The following is a 21,064-nucleotide window of genomic DNA, read 5'->3' on the forward strand; positions in this document are numbered from 1 at the left end:
TTAGGTACTGACCACATGTAAATGTCATTTTGGTTTTGATTACAGGTTTTTTTTCCAGTATTTTCCATCACATTAACCTGGGAGGTCTTATTATGACCCTGGCTGTTAATTATTAAACTAAGGATACAAATAAGAAGATAAACCCAAATCTTATCAAAGGGAAGTAACTCTTACAGCCACAAACACTAGTAGGATACAAGGATAACATTTATCATACATTTGTTGTATGCTAGTTTGTACATAACAATTTGGAGAAGTGATAGGTGCAACATTTAAAAAAAAAAAAATGAAGGGGGCGTGTAATACATTGTTGAATAGAGGAGTCATATTGAATCATTAACTCATTAACAAAAGAAATTAATTAATGTAACCTTCATAGATTTCATAGTTTCTATCTGTAATTAAGTCAATGAAAAGTGTGTAGGGGGTGCTTTATAGTATTGGATTAAATAAAAACAATGATTGATTTGTACATGGTTAGATTTAAATTTATTCATATTTAATGAATAATATTGATAAATAAATAAAACATGTCCTGATAGCTTGCAATCAATAAACATGTACGGTTACTGTTGCCTTTTTAATAAGACACCATATAGTCAATTATAAACCTGTTTAGTGACCACCTGATTCAGTCAAACCTGTTTTAGAGACCATCTGTCTCACAGTCAAACCTTTCTTATAGACCATCTGTCTCACAGTCAAACCTGTCTTATAGACCATCTGTCTCACAGTCAAACCTGTCTTAGAGACCACCTGTCTCACAGTCAAACCTGTCTTAGAGACCACCTGTCTCACAGTCAAACCTGTCTTATAGATCACCTTACAGTCAAACCTGTCTTATAGACCATCTGTCTCACAGTCAAACCTGTCTTAGAGACCACCTGTCTCACAGTCAAACCTGTTTTAGAGACCACCTGTCTCACAGTCAAACCTGTCTTAGAGGTCACCTGTCTCCGTCAAACCTGTTTTAGAGACCACCTGTCTCACAGTCAAACCTGTTTTAGAGACCACCTGTCTCACAGTCAAACCTGTCTTAGAGACCACCTGTCTCACAGTCAAACCTGTCTTAGAGACCACCTGTCTCACAGTCAAACCTGTCTTAGAGACCACCTGTCTCACAGTCAAACCTGTCTTAGAGACCACCTGTCTCACAGTCAAACCTGTCTTAGAGGCCACCTGTCACACAGTCATACCTGTCTTAGAGGCCACCTGTCTCACAGTCAAACCTGTCTTAGAGGCCACCTGTCACACAGTCATACCTGTCTTAGAGGCCACCTGTCTCACAGTCAAACCTATCTTATAGACCACCTGTCTCACAGTTAAACCTGTCTTAGAGACCACCTGTCTCACAGTCAAACCTGTCTTATAGATCACCTGTCTCACAGTCAAAACCTGTCTCAGAGACCACCTGTCTCACAGTCAAACCTGTCTTAGAGACCACCTGTCTCACAGTCAAACCTGTCTTAGAGACCACCTGTCTCACAGTCAAATCTGTCTTAGAGGTCACCTGTCTCCGTCAAACCTGTTTTAGAGACCACCTGTCTCACAGTCAAACCTGTCTTATAGCCCATCTGTCTCACAGTCAAACCTGTCTTATAGACCATCTGTCTCACAGTCAAACCTGTCTTAAAGACCATCTGTCTCACAGTCAAACCTGTCTTAGAGACCATCTGTCTCACAGTCAAACCTGTCTTATAGACCACCTGTCTCACAGTCAAACCTGTCTTAGAGGCTACCTGTCACACAGTCATACCTGTCTTAGAGGCCACCTGTCTCACAGTCAAACCTGTCTTAGAGACCACCTGTCTCACAGTCAAACCTGTTTTAGAGACCACCTGTCTCACAGTCAAACCTGTCTTAGAGACCACCTGTCTCACAGTCAAACCTGTCTTAGAGACCACCTGTCTCACAGTCAAACCTGTCTTAGAGACCACCTGTCTCACAGTCAAACCTGTCTTAGAGGCCACCTGTCACACAGTCAAACCTGTCTTAGAGGCCACCTGTCTCACAGTCAAACCTGTCTTAGAGACCACCTGTCTCACAGTCAAACCTGTTTTAGAGACCACCTGTCTCACAGTCAAACCTGTCTTAGAGACCACCTGTCTCACAGTCAAACCTGTCTTAGAGACCACCTGTCTCACAGTCAAACCTGTCTTAGAGACCACCTGTCTCACAGTCAAACCTGTCTTAGAGACCACCTGTCTCACAGTCAAACCTGTCTTAGAGACCACCTGTCTCACAGTCAAACCTGTCTTAGAGACCACCTGTCTCACAGTCAAACCTGTCTTAGAGGCCACCTGTCACACAGTCATACCTGTCTTAGAGGCCACCTGTCTCACAGTCAAACCTGTCTTAGAGGCCACCTGTCACACAGTCATACCTGTCTTAGAGGCCACCTGTCTCACAGTCAAACCTATCTTATAGACCACCTGTCTCACAGTTAAACCTGTCTTAGAGACCACCTGTCTCACAGTCAAACCTGTCTTATAGATCACCTGTCTCACAGTCAAACCTGTCTTAGAGACCACCTGTCTCACAGTCAAACCTGTCTTAGAGACCACCTGTCTCACAGTCAAACCTGTCTTAGAGACCACCTGTCTCACAGTCAAACCTGTCTTAGAGGCCACCTGTCACACAGTCATACCTGTCTTAGAGGCCACCTGTCTCACAGTCAAACCTATCTTATAGACCACCTGTCTCACAGTTAAACCTGTCTTAGAGACCACCTGTCTCACAGTCAAACCTGTCTTATAGATCACCTGTCTCACAGTCAAACCTGTCTTATAGATCACCTGTCTCACAGTCAAACCTGTCTTAGAGACCACCTGTCTCACAGTCAAACCTGTCTTAGAGACCACCTGTCTCACAGTCAAACCTGCCTTATAGATCACCTGTCTCACAGTCATACCTGTCTCTCTTTGCAAAAACTACATTAAACCCATAGGATAAAATTCTATGTCTTAAACTAGTTATATTTGATATGTTTTGGGTCAGCGTAAGTGTTTTGCTGGATTAATGATGATAAGTAAGTAAGGAAAAGAAAGGATGATCCAAGTTCTGTTTTATCATCCTGAAATATGTTATGTAAACTTTCCCTCACAATCTTTAAATCCCACTTCACAGAAAATGACAGCACATGTGTGGGTGATTGTCTCCTTTACAGACTCTTACCGACCTGGTACAAACTGGTTCTCCAGCTAGGGGCTTAAGTGAAATAGATACATAACAAAAAGAGTGTTTTTGTGCTAAAATACATGGGCGTTAAATGAAGCGAGTAAAATTGGCGAAGTGGAGACATTTTTAGATATCAATCACAAACTTTACCTGTAAATTTTCTCCTCCACGGTCGAGATTTGCACCAGGTTTTCCTTTTAGCTCAACATCAATCTATTGACTCCAAACTTTCTGTTATTGTTGACAATATGAAAATTGGGTCTACATGATTATGGATTCTGACGCAAATTTTCCCGAGGCAGATATGTATGGTAAGTAAAATATGTTTAGGCTTATATTATGATGGATGACGTGGAAATTACAGCAGTTCAACTCGAAAGCTTATAAAGAAATACATGGGAAACTTGGTCATGAATTAAGAAGTATATCCATTGTGCAACACGTATGTGTGTAAGGGGGTACTGTGTATAAGTTTATTGGCAAAAATATAAGTTTGCAGAGGAAATATAACCCAGATGTCTTTTGCAATACTAAATGTGGGAAATCCAATGATCATGCAATTGGTTCAGTGAAGTTCTGTGTCTTACAAACATATACTGTAATCGACCCACTATGCACCCAGGGTGGTTAAAAAAAAATTGAAAAATAAAGAGGTGCTTATAATATGACCAAACTTGGCTAACAAGAGTTAGCCAGTAATCGATTTACAAAGGAAATCAGATAGAGAAATCTACATGGTTTTCATGGTTTGTATATAACATTCATTCTCCACTAATTTGCATGTTTTCAGAAATAAAAACATAAAATATGAAAATTGAAAACAAAGTTCTCATGTATTGTCATTTGTTTGGCAATTATCTCTACTTTTTAATCCAAAAGGGCTGGCTCCTATCTTTACTCATAGAAAAGTTATAATTGTTACAGTCAATCATTATATTTTGGTAAATAACAGATACGTGACTTTGTTAAAATGAACTAAATTGAGGTTTGTCATTAGAAATGCCACAAAATATACACTTTAACTGAATTTTTGCTTTGGTTTTGGACTTTTCTTTCCATTTAAAGCCATTTTTCCGTCTCGAAAGCAATTTGTCTTTATCAATTGCAGTTATGAAAAGTTCATTTGTGAATGTTGGTTTGTATGATTCATAAGTGTGTCCGAATAGTTTCATATAAAAATAGTACCAAAGTATTTAGTTTCTATATTTTTCCTTATTATCAAACTGTACTTATATCTGCATAAGTGTATGTCAGTATGTTTTTATTTGTATAAATCACAAATTACTATATAGGACATTAAAATCCTGCTTTAAACAGTAACGCATATGTTACAACATACTTAATATGTGACTGTAGAAATCTGACAGCTAGGATTATTATGTTTTTCTGTTGCATAAATTTGTCAAAATGCATCAAAGAAAATGTGCTTTTCAGCGGTTTCACTTCTCTGCAATACTTAAGATGATTTTTGCCTAAATTAGCAGTGGTAACGTATCTGTTATCTTGGTATATATGTCTTTATGAAGTATTAGAAAATAAACGAATTCAATAACACGATTCTGCTTCAAAACTTGTAGTCTAAACTACAACATCGAAATTATCAAACTGTAGATCAAAATTATTGAAAGCGGCGCCGATGAAGGGATGATTATGTTTGTACCATATTGGTAACGTATCTGTCTACACTGATTCCCATTGACTGCGGATGGTTTCGGCGTTCTTGTCATTTAATTAGGAAAAAAACGACCCGCACGGCTGACAGGTAGATGTGATAACTCAGGATAAACAGTTCGTCTGATATTATTGGCCAACGAAACCTCACTTGTCCTTTGTTGATGTTTTTTGACATGAAGAAAAGGAATAATTCATTCACATTGTCCTCGCCTTCCTTCACCTGAGAAACGTATTAGTCTCCGTCATACTTGATTGCCACAAACAACCTTGAAATTACATTTTCAGACCATATCTAGTCTGAAACAAATTGCTACAAATGAAACCAAGTTCACTCAAATTGGAGTTTATGTACAAAAGTACAGATATGTTACCAAATATGACAGGTACGTTACCAAATAAACAGATACATTATTTCATGTTTATATATCACATTACCGTATCATTAGTATAACAAACATTCTAACAATATCTGTCTATAAAATGTATTTGAATTAGTCCATGTAACACTATTTTTATTAGTTTTACACTAAATGTTTGAGTTAACGGTACATTTTTCATCAAACAGATACATGATCTTTTATACCAGATACGTTACTATTTTGATGTGATTTATACATTTAACAATTAATTATATACCTAATAGCTTAATCAATACAGCTAACTAGTGTTAGAAATCACATGATTATTATCAGAAATGTACATATATGTTACTATGTACAGGTATATACTAAAGGAAAGTAAAGGTTTTTCTTATTTCGAGTTTCCCAACACTGGCAACACAACGAATCTTCCCGCTTGTAAACTATTGACAAACTCTCGGACACTTGCAACTGGTTAAGCTAATTTTTAATGTTTTATGACAAGTATGAGAATTTCTGTCGATATGGGTATTTTTCCATAATGTATCTGTCGGTAAGTACTGACCGACACTAACCCCTCTCATCATTTAAATGACACTGTGTGACTTACCAAACCACAAACATTGTAACACTTAGTATTATATACTTTTCAAACTGTGATGTGAATTTATCTCTGTGGGAAAGTGGTATCTTATGTAATCAAGTACATAGTAGTAACGTATCTGTTGATGTAGTTGCGTAACATGTATATTTTCAAGATTAGATCGCACCTGTCCATTTAATTGTTAATGGATGTGTCCACGTCATAAAGGTAAAAGTTAGTATACATATTAAAGTTCATTATCACGAAAAAAACGGGGACATTTGATAATATATCAATTGTGTACATGATTTTATTTGTTGGTAACGTATCTGCCAGCATAGTTTGTGACAATGATAAAATGAGTTATATAAAAAATATCTAAGCATTTTGTGTGCCAATACTTGTCTCTTCTCATTGCGTATGCTAATAATTATAATATGATAGAGAAAAATGTAACATTTACCCAATTACTTAGTCACAGATGATTTATGAAATACATTATAGCTTAAGAGGACAGTCGAAATTTGTCACGAGAGCCATATTTAATGTGATGATGAGAAAAATCTTAATTGATCCGAGGAACCACACTTGATTATTTTCGAAGATCAATCAATATATTTTACGTGTGAAACAAACATGATATACAAACATGGTTTTTAAGACCTGATATTGATAGAGGACACTTAATAATGGAATTTGTACATTTAGTAGAGAATGAACGATAAGTCAGTGTGAGTGATATTGAGGCCTAACAAAGTGGGAGGGGTGCTTATAGAGACGGTGACACTTATTTGGTCAAAATAAAATGGTGTAAAGGATTATACAACTATTACTGGGACAAACTTGGCTAATTTATGTCAACAGGAAGTGAAATTGAGGCCTAACAAAGTGGAAGGGGTGTTTATAGGGATGGGGGCACTTTTTAGCTTGAATACAATATACATGTATAGAGTATGTGTTAAATATTATATCTGGTGTGAAGGATTACAATTATGAGCCAGAATTAAGTGTAACACTGTCCTCTAAGCTTTTGAAACTCTGTACACAAACATATAAAAAAACAATTAATCTATCTATCTTATCTAATTTTATCATATTCTTAGTTAGCAAATAGAAAATTGCTAACAAAAGTAGCCTCATTTGAACGAATTATGGCGATCCCGTACCCATTCAAACTCGTACCCAAACAAACTCGTACCCACATTTGGCGAACTCGTACCCAAGCATGGCGAACCCGTACCCAAGTTTGGCGAACCCGTACCCATGGAATTTGGCGAACTCGTACCCATCATAAAAGTTAAACTTCATGTATTTATTTGTGATTTATATAAAACTTAATATATTGTGTTCGATCAGATGCTTCTAGTCAGTGATCATAAAACGGTAAGCAAGAGATTCCAGCCAAGATTTATCCATTTTTAATTGGTAATTTTACATTTTCCCCCTCTTGTGTATTTTCCCGCAGCTTATTATTATTCAAAATAAGTAAAAAAGAAGTAAAAACCAATTGGTCAAATTTTCTTAAAATGCATATAAAAATTAATAAAAGAGAAAGATTTCACAAACATATTTGAAGATTACAAATGTATTTGGACCATTCTCTCAATAGAGCTATATCAAAGATTTCCTTCCCGCATTTTGCCCCAGCCTTCTCTGCATCTGGTGTTTCGTATATAGGCACGTTTAAAATAAATAAATGCAATATAGACACCCCAAAAAAATATGAAATGTACACAAAATTGAATGCGTAACGGTAAAGAATTCCATTGTAAATGACGTATGACGGTATACTGTCCCAGTAAGATGTGCTATCAAATTCTGTTAATAACATTTTACTTAAATGTTTAATTAAAAAAAATGACGTAGCTCTGAACGACGGACGGAAGATTTCTGACAGATGGTCGTCGTCCTGCCGGGAACAGAGTGGAGGCAGGGTATGATTATTCGTTCTACTGTACATAATCTACAAGTAAGTTACGTTAGAAAATGTATGCTCATATTCCGATAAAATATCTAAATATGTCATTATCATGGTTTGTTGTTCCATACCGAAAAAAGTCAAAACAAGTGATTTCTAGAATGATTTCCGGTTCAATACTGAAAAAAATACAGAGGACTGAAATATTCTACACCCGCTCTTATGATTTCGAGGACGCGTCTACAGTCAAACAAAAATAGAACACAATCGATTTCATATGAACTTGCACGAAAGAGGAACTGCGTTGGTACCAAACCTAAGAAAGGTGTGGTGTCATTTCTTGAGGAAGATTGTAACAGTAAGATGATACCATCACCAGAAATAAACTGAAATTTTCTTTGAACAAATTATATTCCTATTAGAAAAGTTACTATACGAAATAGAAAATTTGTAAATAGAAAAAATTTGTCAATGCATGAAAAACCATATCGTAATATAAAGCTGTACACTATAGCCGTAAATTGAATAAATGTTTTTAAGAAACGATTCATTCCGATATTACCAAACTCTGCCACAAGACGGTGAAGATAAAAGTATATAAGTGCCAATGATTCTGCTAGCTTGTACATCAATCCAAAGGGACACAAAACCATATAATGACTAACACAACGAAAAAAAATCGCAATAATTCAGGGTGGATGCAGAAATATGGCATAAGAATAAAATTGAAAATTATTTCAACTTCTCACAAAAATCACACAAAAACACACATTATTTATACGACAGCAACAATTCAAGGCGCAACCCGTTTTTTTCTCAATCTTTATTGTTTCTCTATTGAATTTTTTTTTTCGTTTATTCAAGGATTTATAAGGCATTGGTTTTTATTTGACTTCCTCCTTTGATTAAAAACGACGATCTATTTTCATTCATTGGATTTTTTTACAAGACAGTCAAACAAAAAGGAAATCAGCTTTTAAAATTATTGAACATTTGCCGTGTGAAGTCATTACGAGCACGGAAGATGATTTTGAATTATACGTAATTTTTACACAAAATTATTACAGATGTTATACCTTGTAAAATATATCAAAGTGCATGTGTATGTTATATAACATTACTGTTTAATGTATTGTAGTGTATTTGCAATTTTGAAAAGTATATAGCATGTTACCAGATTTTTTCTGATTTTACCAGGTATTGGAATCTATCAACGTTGACTCAATTATGCATTATTTAGGCCAGTGATATATTGAATCAGATATACAGAAGAAATTAAGATTAATACCTGTAATTAATTTAAAAAAAAAACCCAACGAAACTTGATAGGTACGGGCTAGCCAATCATGGGTACGAGCTCGCCAAATATTTTGGGTACGACTTCGCCAATTTTGGGTACGGGTTGGTGGGTACGAGTTGGAATGGTACGGGTTGACTATACCCCATTTGAACTGCAGTATACGTTCCAGGAATTAATCCTGTCATTTAAGTTATGATATATATATATGGCCTGTTTTTCTTTGGATAACAAAGAATAGTTGATTGTCAACTTAGACATAAACTTTGATGACATTTAGAGACTTTTGCTATATTCTATCATAATTCTTCATCCTTTACGCATTGTAGTTGTGTTTCCCTGTCATTTTGGCAAGACATATAGTAGATTTTCACAGTTTTCTGTCAAAATCAGAAATGTCAACTGTTGCATTCCTAAAGCAGGAAAATATTTAGGTGACTTTTAAGATATAATGTATGTTTCTCTAACATTGCTTTCTATATATAAGTAATACCTGTGGCACTAAAGCTTGTCTTACCGGTAGGTAAGATCTCGTTAGGACAGGTAGAAGATATGTGGCCTGTGGTTGTTTCCTATCTCAGTGGTACGTTATATAGAGAAGGTAGACCTATTAGCAATGATTAATATCTTCTACCATTGGCAGATTCTGCAATAGTATCTGCTTCTAAGAATGTTCTAATTTTATATATATATACAAAATTTCATGGTTTCATGTGGACTAGTTTTTGTCAGCTTTTTTGACGATTCTATGAATAAATTGGTCACAAACCATATGGGGCAATTGACAAGTGTAGCTGTATCACCGTGCATATAGGTTGATAATTTTTCTTCTGGTACTCCTTCATTAAACAAGATGTTGTATCCAAGTTAGAAAGTAACAGTATATGAAATGTTATAGCCTGGGTCTGCTGATGAAATTGTGTATACAGTAACTTTATGATTCATGATTGAGAGAGAACTTTATGGCTGTTTTAATATTTAGATAAAAAAACTGCCCTGATTGTGTTAAAAATGTATTTTACTTACATCCATGATCATCATTATTAGCTCACTTGGTCCGAAGGACCGAGGTGAGCTTATGGGGTACCGCAGCATCCAGCGTCCGGCGTCCAGCAACAATCGACTTCTTCTCCATAACTGCTGGTCGGATTTCAACAAAATTTGACTGGTAGCATCCTTATGGGCTACTAACTGAATATTGTACAAATGATGGGGCTGATCCCCCGGGGGCCTGAGGGGCGTGGGGCCAAAAGGGGTCAATTTGGCTATTTCCATATAAACGACTTCTTCTCTGAAACCAAACATGGGATGGCACCCATAATGCAATGGTAGCATCCTTATAGGGTGGGGATTCAAAATTGTACAATTGATGGGGCTGACCCCTCGGGGGCCTGAGGGGCGGGGTCAAATGGGGTCAATTTGGCTATTTCCATAAAAACGACTTCTTCTCTGAAACTAAGCAAGAGATAGCACTCATAATGCAATGGTATTATCGTTATAGGGTGGGGATTCAAAATTTCAAAATGGGGCTGAATTGTCAATACAAATGCTATTTCCATATAAACGACTTCTTCTCTGAAACCAAGCATGGATAGACCCCGAATGGTAGCCCGGGGGCAAAATTGAGCTGAGACCCCCCGGGGGCCTGAGAGGGGGTCAAAAGGGGTCAATTTGGCTATTTCCATATAAATGACTTCTTCTTCTCTGCAACTAAGCATGGTATAGCACCCATAATGCAATGGTAGCATCCTTATAGGGTAGGGAATCCAAAATTATGCAAATGATAGGGCTGACCCCCGGGGGCCTGAGGGGCGGGGTCAAAAGTGGTCAATTTCCATATAAATGACTTTTTCACTGCAACTTAACATGGGATTACGCTCATAATGCAATGGTTACATCCTTATAGCGTTTGGGATTCCAAATTTTGCAAATGATGGGCTAACGCCCCGGGGGCCTGAAGGGTGGGGTCAAAAGGGGTTAATTTAGCTATTTTCCATATAAACGACTTCCTCTCTGCAACTAAGAATGGAAGAGCACTTATGCAATGCAATGGTAGCATCCTCATAGGGTTGGGATTTGAAATTGTACAAATGATAGGGCTGACCCCCGGGGCCTTAGACGGCAATAGATGCGAGGTCAGAAAGGTCAATTAGGCTACTACTTTCATATAAATTACTTTTTCTCTGAACCTATGTATTGGATAGCATATTTGTATGGTATCAATAGCATCATTGTATGGTTGTGATTCAAAATTAAACTTTGGGAGTCAATTTTGCTTATTTTTCTAATTGTCAGAGTCTTGTGATAATTACTAAACAAAAAAACCAGGTGAGCGATACAGGCCCTCTGGGCCTCTTGTTATATTATCGGAATTTAACAATATAATAGTATGAATTATATTATAATATCACTTTGAATTAATTTATTTTAAACAAATTTTTTATATATTATAAATATGTTTCTGAAGAAAAATGGTGTCTAGATGATGTATATCAATTTAGGGTCATTATCAATATTAATCGGATATTATAACATGCAAATATCTGACATCCTCTTTAGAAATACACACAATTACAAAAGGTATGCAATCCATATATAGACCCATACTTAGGTGAACCACTGTTGATTTCTTGTAGTATGTATTGAGCGACATGAGAAGGCCTCCGTTTTTTGGGTGACAGACGACATTGTGTAGAGTCATTGATGTTACAAACATTTGTCATTGATGTTATCGAATCTTGTATTACGCTGATCACTGATTGTCCAGTCATAATCAGGTGATCTGGCATGATTTAATGGGCATTAGTGGTCAGTTTAGGACAGGTGTTTGTGTGGTCAGTGGTGTGGATGAACTGGTCAGAGGTCAGAAATGACCATTCAAGGTTTATCATATAACCGTACCTGTGTTTATACACAAGGAAACCTTAATAATGTGTCTATAGGTTTTTTATGTGAACATATCAGGAATCATTCAAAGTAGTACCAATTCAAGGACTTTTATATACAGTTGCTGTCTTCATATTTTTTTAATTCAGGACATTTTCTGATACAATGTATAACTTAATTTATTGGCAATTGAGGAAGGAGGGGAGGGCGGATGGAGGGGGGCGGGCTACTGATTGTTTAACCTGGGTTAAAAACTATTCGTTTAAATTTTCCAATAATAAATGTTCACAAATAATATATACTTCTTGTAACAATCAGTAATCTAATTTAAGAAGATTTAGAGCAGCAACAACTCAGTAATACAGAAATAAAGATATTCGGCGAAATATTGAGAGATACACCGGAATGACCTAATCACTTGCGGTACATGTATATAATGAATATGGTATGTGTATGTAATAGAAAAATACCATCTGACATCGTTGTTTGTCATCTGTAATGTGACAATCACTTCTTACCTGCCCCTAATGACTTTTTTCCCATGCAAGGGAATATAGCCAACCTTACACAGAGAATATCAGGAGGTGACGGAACTTGGATTGAGGCATTAGCTGTAAATGTTATTGATGGCAAATTGTATATAGATGTATAATCAGATGGATTCAAAATCACCAAGAAGGGATCCGGAAGGGACAAAAACTATTTAAAAAAAAAAAATGTAGTTTTTGTTAAGTAAAGTAATACAGAATTTGTTTTTTAAAAAGCCAAATTGGTGAAAGATGGCTTAGTTACAGAACCAATAAAATTTGATATGTAATATACAAGTTTTGCTGGAAAAACTTCATTTAAAAAATAAAGTCAGACCGGTGGTTAAATATCTGCTAAATTACATAGCTAGGAATAAAATCTATATCTGTAATTTGCTAACTAAACAGATTATCTTTACTAATTGAGAATTATTGCCACCGAGAAAACATTATTGTAAGAAAAAAATGTTCATGAGCCAAACTTCAAATGTTACAAAATATAACAATTTTTAGTAAATGAGAATTTTCATAAGTCTTGAATATTTTCTTGTGCAACATACTGAGCAGACACTGATTTTAGAAGCATTAAAATATACCCCTGGGCCAAAATCTACATGTACATGTATGTCTACATGCATCTGACACATACGTAGTTACATATACATAGCTTTGAGACAATCTTATGAAAGCTTTAGGGCAATACCGCTTAATAAATTAAAAGACGAAACTCTTTTCAAAATTTAACGATTGCATTTCTCGCACACAGATTTTAAGCGTTGGAAGGATCTATTCATCAAAGATAATCTCTTTGTTTACAATACTTTATTTTCAAATTTCATCAATAAAATGATCAACACATTGTTTGAAGGATGAAGGATTGAAGAAAAAAGCCTTAAAATGGATGTTGTTTTCAAGTTTTAAGACAATGTTGTCATTTTAGGAGAATGACAAAATGTTTTAATTTTCAATACTGCAGAAGAGAGAAAGAGATTTAACAAAAGTTCATTGACACCTGTAGGGCTTTGTCTTAATAAATTCAGGTTTTAGATGTCATTATTCTCTTCAATCTTCAATATATCACAGTTTGGGTTACAAATGATCATGAAGTCTAGATATTAAGTCTTGGTAAACCAAATGGTAAGCAAATATTTAGATAATTCTTTTAGGTCTTTGAATTTATATTCATTGCCATCATTTAGAGGATTTAGAGATTTAATTGGTAACTGGTCCCAACATTAAAAGAGTGACAGAAAAATAGTATATTAAAAATTTGATAAATTATGAAATTTCAGATTTTACTATTATGTGTAATGATATATAACCCGTTATAAGATGGTGTAACAAATAAACCTATACTTTATAGCCAGCAATTGTGATACTACAGATTTCAATTAACCAATTATTTAGAAAGCAATAACAATGATCTAAAGCCTTTCATTAATATTATTCAAAATTTGGTGCGATCAAAATAAGAAGCATAAAAGATGCTCAGGTTTGTTTCTTCAGGTTGCATGGCAATTTCATACTTTTGCAATTTTATGGGATGTTAATTTACGTCTTAGAGATCTATAGTTATATCACGTTCAATCTTAATGAGGAGGCACAAAACCTGGTAATGAAATATCCCTATATTTTATTCCTGGGATGTTTAAACCTCTGGGTACAAGAATGTGATTTGTAAATGCGTGAGATGACCACAATTATAACCGCTGTAGTGGTCAATGAAAGTAATTTGTAAATGCGTGAGATGACCAGATATACGGTGTAAGTGGTCAATGAAAGTAATTTGTAAATGCGTGAGATGACCAGATATACGGTATAGTGGTCAATGAAAGTAAATTTGTAAATGCGTGAGATGACCAAATATACTGTGTTTTGGTCAATGAAAGTATGAAATTTGTAAATGTGTGAGATGACCATATATACATGCGGTGTAGTGGTCAATGAATGTAATTTGTAAATGCGAGAGATGACCAGATATATCGTTGAATTGGTCAATGATAAGTATTGTAAATGCATAAGATGACCAATATACGGTGTAGTGGTCAATGAAAGTAATTTGTAAATGCATAAGATGACCAGATATACGGAGTAGTGGTCAATGCAGAATATGCATCATGATTTGTAAAATGTGATGAGATGACCAGATATACGGTATAGTGGTCAATGAAATGTAATTTGTAAATGTGTGAGATGACCAGATACGGTGTAGTGGTCAATGAAATGACATATTATTAAATGTGTGGTGAGAGATGACCAGATATACCGGTATAGTGGTCAATGAATGTAATTTGTAAATGTGTGAGATGACCAGATACGTTGTAGTGGTCAATGAATGTAATTTTATAAATGCATGAGATGGACCAGATATATGGTATAGTGGTCAATGAATGTAATTTATAAATGTGTGAGATGACCAGATATACGGTTTAGTGGTCAATGAATGTAATTTGTAGAAAATGTGTGAGAATGACCAGATATACGGTTTTAGTGGTCAATGAATGTAATTTGTAAATGTGTGAGAATGACCAGATATACGTGTTTAGTGGTCAACTGAATGTTAATTTTGAAAATGCATGAGATGACCATATATACGGTAATAGTGGTCAATGAATGTAAGTTTATAAATGCATGAGATGGACCAGTATATAACGGTATAGTGGTCAATGAATGTAATTTGTAAATGCATGAGATGACCAGAATAAACGGTATAAAGTGGTCAATGAATGAAATTTAGTAAATGCGTGAGATGACCAGATATACGTGTATAGTGGTCAATGAATGTGATTTGTAAATGCGTGAGATGACCAGATATATGGTATAGTGGTCAATGAATGTAATTTGTAAATGCGTGAGATGACCAGATACGTGTAGTGGTCAATGAATGTAATTTGTAAATGCATGAGATGACCAGATATACGGTATAGTGGTCAATGAATGTAATTTATAAATGTGTGAGATGACCAGATATACGGTATACGTTTTCAAATAAAGTGTAATATGTAAAAGCTGTTAGTATGACCGAGATATCCGGTGTATAGGTCCCATTTGAAATGTGGGGGGGTATAGTAAATGGCTTGAGATGACCAGATACAGTGTAGTTGGTCAATTAAAGTTATTTGTAAAAGCGTTAGATGACCCATTATCTACGTGGTTGTGGTCAATGAAATGATAATTTGAAAATTGCGTAATATGACCAGAAATAGGGTATAATCGTCCCCTTCGTTATCAACTCCCTTGTTAACAATTCATTAAAAGTGTCAAGTAGCCATGGCAGGGCCATAGGTAACGGAACTGGACAGGCATTGGACAAATATGGTATAGAATAGGGGGAAGTGGAACACTGCGGTGGAACAAATTAATGTATAAATAGACGTAGTATAACCCTATCATACGATCGGGTAATGCCTGTCATCTTTATCGTACATGTAAGGAATGTAATAGGTTTTTACCAAGTTTCATGCGGATTTATAATCAGGAAAAAGAGGATTTAAAATATCCTGGTTGGTATTGAAATTGTTGTGTCATATGTACATCTGTCGATTAAATGGAATTAATGTGGTAAAGGCCAGGATTATTCCAAGTAATTCTGTCAAAAGGATTAATTAAATGTGAGAAAAGGCTAAAGTGGTAAAGTCAATATGGAAATATTTGCAGATTAAAATGCTTTTAATGTCAAAAAACATCTGATTTTACCGTTTTAGGGATTTACATTTTGGAAAAAATTTGAGTCAGCTACCTATAGAATTTTTACCCTGTTGCAAGATTTCTTATGAAGAGTCCAGTGTATCTCCATAAAGTTTAGAACTGATTCCCTGGGTGCTCCAAAAGGATTTTAATATGAATGTTTTTTTCATCGCACTTTAATTCCAAAATTTTTAAACTTCTATAATAAACTGTTAATTACAATAGCAATAATTGAAGACTAAACACTTTGGTGAAGATGTATTACGTAATATGTACCTACTGAAAATGGGATTCATCACAACAAAGTATGAACTGCAGAGGAAGATGACTCTGAGAATCATTGTGAAAGATTTGGACTGGCCCTCCGATACTAGCACAGGAAATTCCTTTATACTATTGGGGAAGGAATACTTTTTACATTAGTTTTAAAGATGCTCCCACCGACCGACAGAACATAAATGATATCATCACTTGAACAATATTTTTTGGTGTTTTAATCGTTGTATAAAATATGCCTAATTAACACAAAAAATGATATAAAATAATTTATTTTGCCTTTGGTGCATGCTCAATCATTACTTCATTCCATACAGGATATAGTTGCCACTTAATTTTTTTGGGGATGCACATAAATAAATTTTTCATAGTTTTGAGACTTTGAAGTGAAATTAGAGAGCTCAAACATTTCAATTGGTGGAAATATGTGTTAAGTAAGTTAACTTATGTAACCGAAGAAAAATACTAAATTGTTCCCTGCTCTTGTATTTTGATAGTGAGAAATAAATACCAGTTGTCAGTGGTAGAGCATCTTTTAAATCTTCATTTTAAATTCACTCATGTAGGCCAACAACGAATATTTTGTGATTTTATTTGGGGAAAAAAAAACTTATACAAAGCTGATCATAAAGTTTAACCGAGCTATTAAAACAGGACACAGTCTCCCTTGGAATTAGTAATTTACCGACCAGTATGTAGATTTATATTCACTGATCCGGTGTCTAAAAGAAGGATTTTCCTACAGGTGTATTAACAGTAATTGATTTTAATGAGACCGTCAGTTTTTACTCCAGGGTAGATTATCACTCTCTCTTACTTGACTTGTATACCTTAACCTGACCCGCTTGACCATTGTGTATTAATCCTAGGGGAGTGAGTGACCCTAGACCATTGTTGGTGCAAAGACCAGCTGGTAAAGGGAAAAATAAAAAATTGACCATAGCTCTTAACACTGAAAAATTACGAACAAGTTGGATCATCAATGTTTCCGGGGTGTCCCCTGGCCTATAGGAACGTCAGACGGGGTTCCGTGATAAGAGCACTTTGTTTCCTAAGGCTTGATCACACTTGTCCTTGTTTAGCCGCCGATAAAATGACAAGATCTCCCAGATCATCTGCTTAGGGTAATTTAATGTGATTCATTCTAATTTATAGGAAAGGACCACTGTTACTGTTAATGTAATTAATAGACTTTTTGGGACATTCTCCAAGCTACCAGAACCTCTGCTGTCTAGGAGTTTCAAAGGAATTTTAAACAAGTTACTGTTCCAGGTTATCGATTCCATCTTCATAATGATGGAGGATTCTTCTCATTGTGGATTGGTCATTTTTGTCATTCAATTCGATGTTGTGATTCAATGTGTAGTGTCCTGTTCTTAGTGTCTCAGTTTTGATGCCCCATTTCACAGAAGATTCCCCAAGAATTATGTGGAGTAATTTATGGTACATTCGTTTGATTCTCTCTTCTGTGTGCTTAGAACCTGACGAACGAAATCCTCTTAAAGAGCTATTTACCAACCCTAACATCTTTTCTGAGGCATGGATGAAAAAAAGTTTATTATTAAGCTGTCTTAAAAAGTGAAGAACTTGTGAAAGACTGGGATTACTAAATCTTTTCTTCAGGCTTATTAGTGTTCCTTGGGTTTTAATGGAAGCTCAAAATAATAGTTGTTTCTCAGAAATATTGGTTTATTAATTTATTCATATGTCTTCGTAATTTGTGGATTTTTTGACCAGGATGTATTTTTTTCTGGAGAATATATGTAGGAATATAGTTAGAGGAACCTACTTAGTTGTCAAACATGTCTGCTAGCTGGAATTTTAGTTTGTGGTGAATGGTTTTTACTTTCATTGAATAAGATTAATGATTTCATTAATTATAATTTCATAATAGTTTTGTAAAAAAGAAAACTTTAAAAAAAACAGTATCAAAAAACCCTTTGAACAGTATTTAAAAATTTTGTAATAATATTGATTTGTCATATGACACTATTCATTAAGGCATCGCTCCTGTTCATGATTTAATAGCGACATGCTGTCCACATAGGTTTTAAGATTTCCTTGTGTCTGAAAGCTCTTTCTGTGGTTCTAGCTGTCTTTACGATGGAGGTTTAACTACTATTAGTTCAATATGAAGAACAATAAGCCCTTGTGTAATATACCTTCTACTGTCAAAAAACGACTTTTAAAGCATTTATCTGGCGTGAGATTTAATGGAAAGGAATAACATAAGGGGGCCGACCTGCAGTGAGAGTGGATTTTATTTTCCAAGAGTGTTAAAAGAAGATCGAGAAAGAGATGTCATAACAAGATGATTCAGAGACTTATAATTTCCAGTGAATCGGATTGTTACAATGCTCCCATGTCCACAACTGTTAACAAAGGGTAAAAAATCTCACTGTTTGGGTGTCACAGCGTCGGCTGAATTGTTGAGGATAGAGATGAGTGAAGCATAAGCTACAGAACTACTCCCAGTATTACATAGAGCTGTATTGTATAGTGCACAACAGGTGAATGCTCAGCTACACCAAATCCTATACGAGATAAATATTCACTGACGCCTTGGCCAACCATAAAAACCCAAGGTTACACCAAATGTTGAAAGCAGTTTTATATAATCCAAATGGGATTATTTCACAAAACCGTTTTAAATGATTTTAAAAAAACTTCACAGGAATTTGTATGGTAATGTTATGATGATATGAAAGAAATTTGGCTGTAGAAATAGCTTTGGTACATGCAGGATACCTTTTTAATTTGTACATAATTGAAACTGACTTCGTATAACTATTAGCATGAGATCGTTTAGAGACTGCCCAAGGAAGAGGTTTTCTCCATTTATCCGAATCGGTCGGTATTCCTCTCTCCGCTTCACAACACTCTAAGAGGAGCCTTCCGATGGAATCGCAAATCATACAACCCTTTCACAAACCACACAATAGGTAAAGGACATTAAATTTGATGACCAATACTAAAAAATAGCTGTCCATGGTCAGTATTGATGACCGCTTCCTGTTTTTGTTTTGTTTTTCTGATAAAAGGTCCACTGTGTGTCGTGACCCATATGGAATGATGTGTCGTTTAACAACTGTCATCTGGGTTAAAATTTAACACAGAAAAACCTGCCATAAGTGATCCACCTCTATATAAATGTACCACCTGTGTTAATCAAGAACCAGTGCCCTCGTAATTAGGTCAAATTTATTGTAAATTAACCTGTTAAATAAAACATATTTAATCTTTATCACTTGTGTGGGTTTTATAGACATGTCTGGTAAATATAATATATGGCAGATATACTCTTAGCAAGCAGGAGTAGGATGTTTGAATATATTTAACTAGAAATCTATGTATACCCTCCCCAAAAAATTATTTTCAATAATTGGCATAATGTTTAATAAAAGTAGAATTTTGTCATTGGGTGGCAAATAGATATTCTTTGCTGTAAAAGCATATCGAACTGCAGTTAGCAAATCCAGTGTAACAATTTAACATAGAGTTTATTTCCCTTTTGGCAGATTTGTCATGTTTGTTGACTAAGAATGATGACTTTTAAATACACATTCACTCAAATACAGACATAAATAACACATGTATATACCATGATTGTGCGTCCTGGACAATTAAGATAATGATTGGAGGACAGCAGGAATATGGTCAAATTAACGCAAAGACAAGAAGATAATGCGATTAGAAATGATATGATTTCATATAACATTATTGAGAAATCAATTGGAAATCAGCAAGAATAGAATTTACAAAATCACCTTTGATGCACCTGATATGAAAATGGACCTTTCAAGTCCGGTTTACTTATGAACTTGGTTTCTATGATTCCAACAAGAAAATGGCGATATTTGTATATATATATCTTATTTTAACATATTCTATAGTCCAATGAATTATAAAAAACTGTCCAAACGTAGAATAGGTATAAAACAAGAAAGTGTGACAAGTTTTTTACAGGTTTGAAATCTAAATTGAGGTTTGGAATTATTGAAATATAGGTTTTAACTTTAAAAATACATGATTACCGTTCCCCCTTGAGAATTGCTCTTTGTGGTAGGTTTTAAATGTAAAAAGATGGATGTCCTCAAAAACACATGAGATGTAACGATCAATACATTAACCTAGATAGCAAGAGCAGATAACAAAATCAACTTAATAGATAATCATAAAAACAGGATAAAATTGTTTAATTTTATTGAACTGCAATTTTTCAATGTGCAGTAAGGCAAATTCAAATTGTAATGAATAATAAAATTTGAAAATATAAAGTCTCTGTGACAAATCGTGAACAGCTGCATGGTTTGAATGATTATTGTTTGGCTCTGGTTTAAAAAGTGTTGCAATTTTGCCCTAATTTGCCTTAGATCACGTATCAAAAATGTGCACTTAATCAGAGATAATCTTAAGAGGTAAATACTCAACCAAAATAGCCCATATTTTTGCAGTTCAGATTAGTGTTAACGACTATAAATTTAATATTTACATATTAGCAATCCTTTGGCCATAAGTCCGAGAGTTATCGGTGAAATACATATGGAAAAGAAGAGAGGATCCTCAAAGGACATCAATAAAACAAACCAGCAGGGATTATATCATCACTAAACGGCAGAAACCAAGGTAGGTAAATTGCGGTCCAAACTTTGATCAATGGCGCAAAACACAAAGGGTAAA

At 35.0% G+C, this 21,064-nt stretch overlaps 1 protein-coding gene across 3 annotated transcripts in view; it reads left to right on the forward strand.

Moving 5' to 3' along the window:
- LOC138316699 (pleckstrin homology domain-containing family G member 5-like) overlaps positions 1-21,064 on the forward strand; it is a 154,053-nt gene that overhangs the window by 13,417 nt on the left and 119,572 nt on the right. The window contains exon 1 of one of the 3 annotated variants that reach the window (XM_069258365.1): positions 3,373-3,488. The exons of 1 other annotated variant lie outside the window; for it this stretch is intronic. Coding sequence is in view for 1 of the 2 variants with exons in the window: in XM_069258380.1 (XP_069114481.1) it covers positions 3,443-3,488 (46 nt within the window). In the remaining variant the exon portion in view is untranslated. Of the gene's footprint in view, positions 1-3,372; positions 3,489-21,064 lie in introns of those variants that run through there. One more of the 3 variants, XM_069258380.1, reaches the window with a different exon arrangement.

This window comes from Argopecten irradians, chromosome 1 (genome assembly GCF_041381155.1).
Source record: "Argopecten irradians isolate NY chromosome 1, Ai_NY, whole genome shotgun sequence".
Taxonomy (NCBI): domain Eukaryota; kingdom Metazoa; phylum Mollusca; class Bivalvia; order Pectinida; family Pectinidae; genus Argopecten; species Argopecten irradians.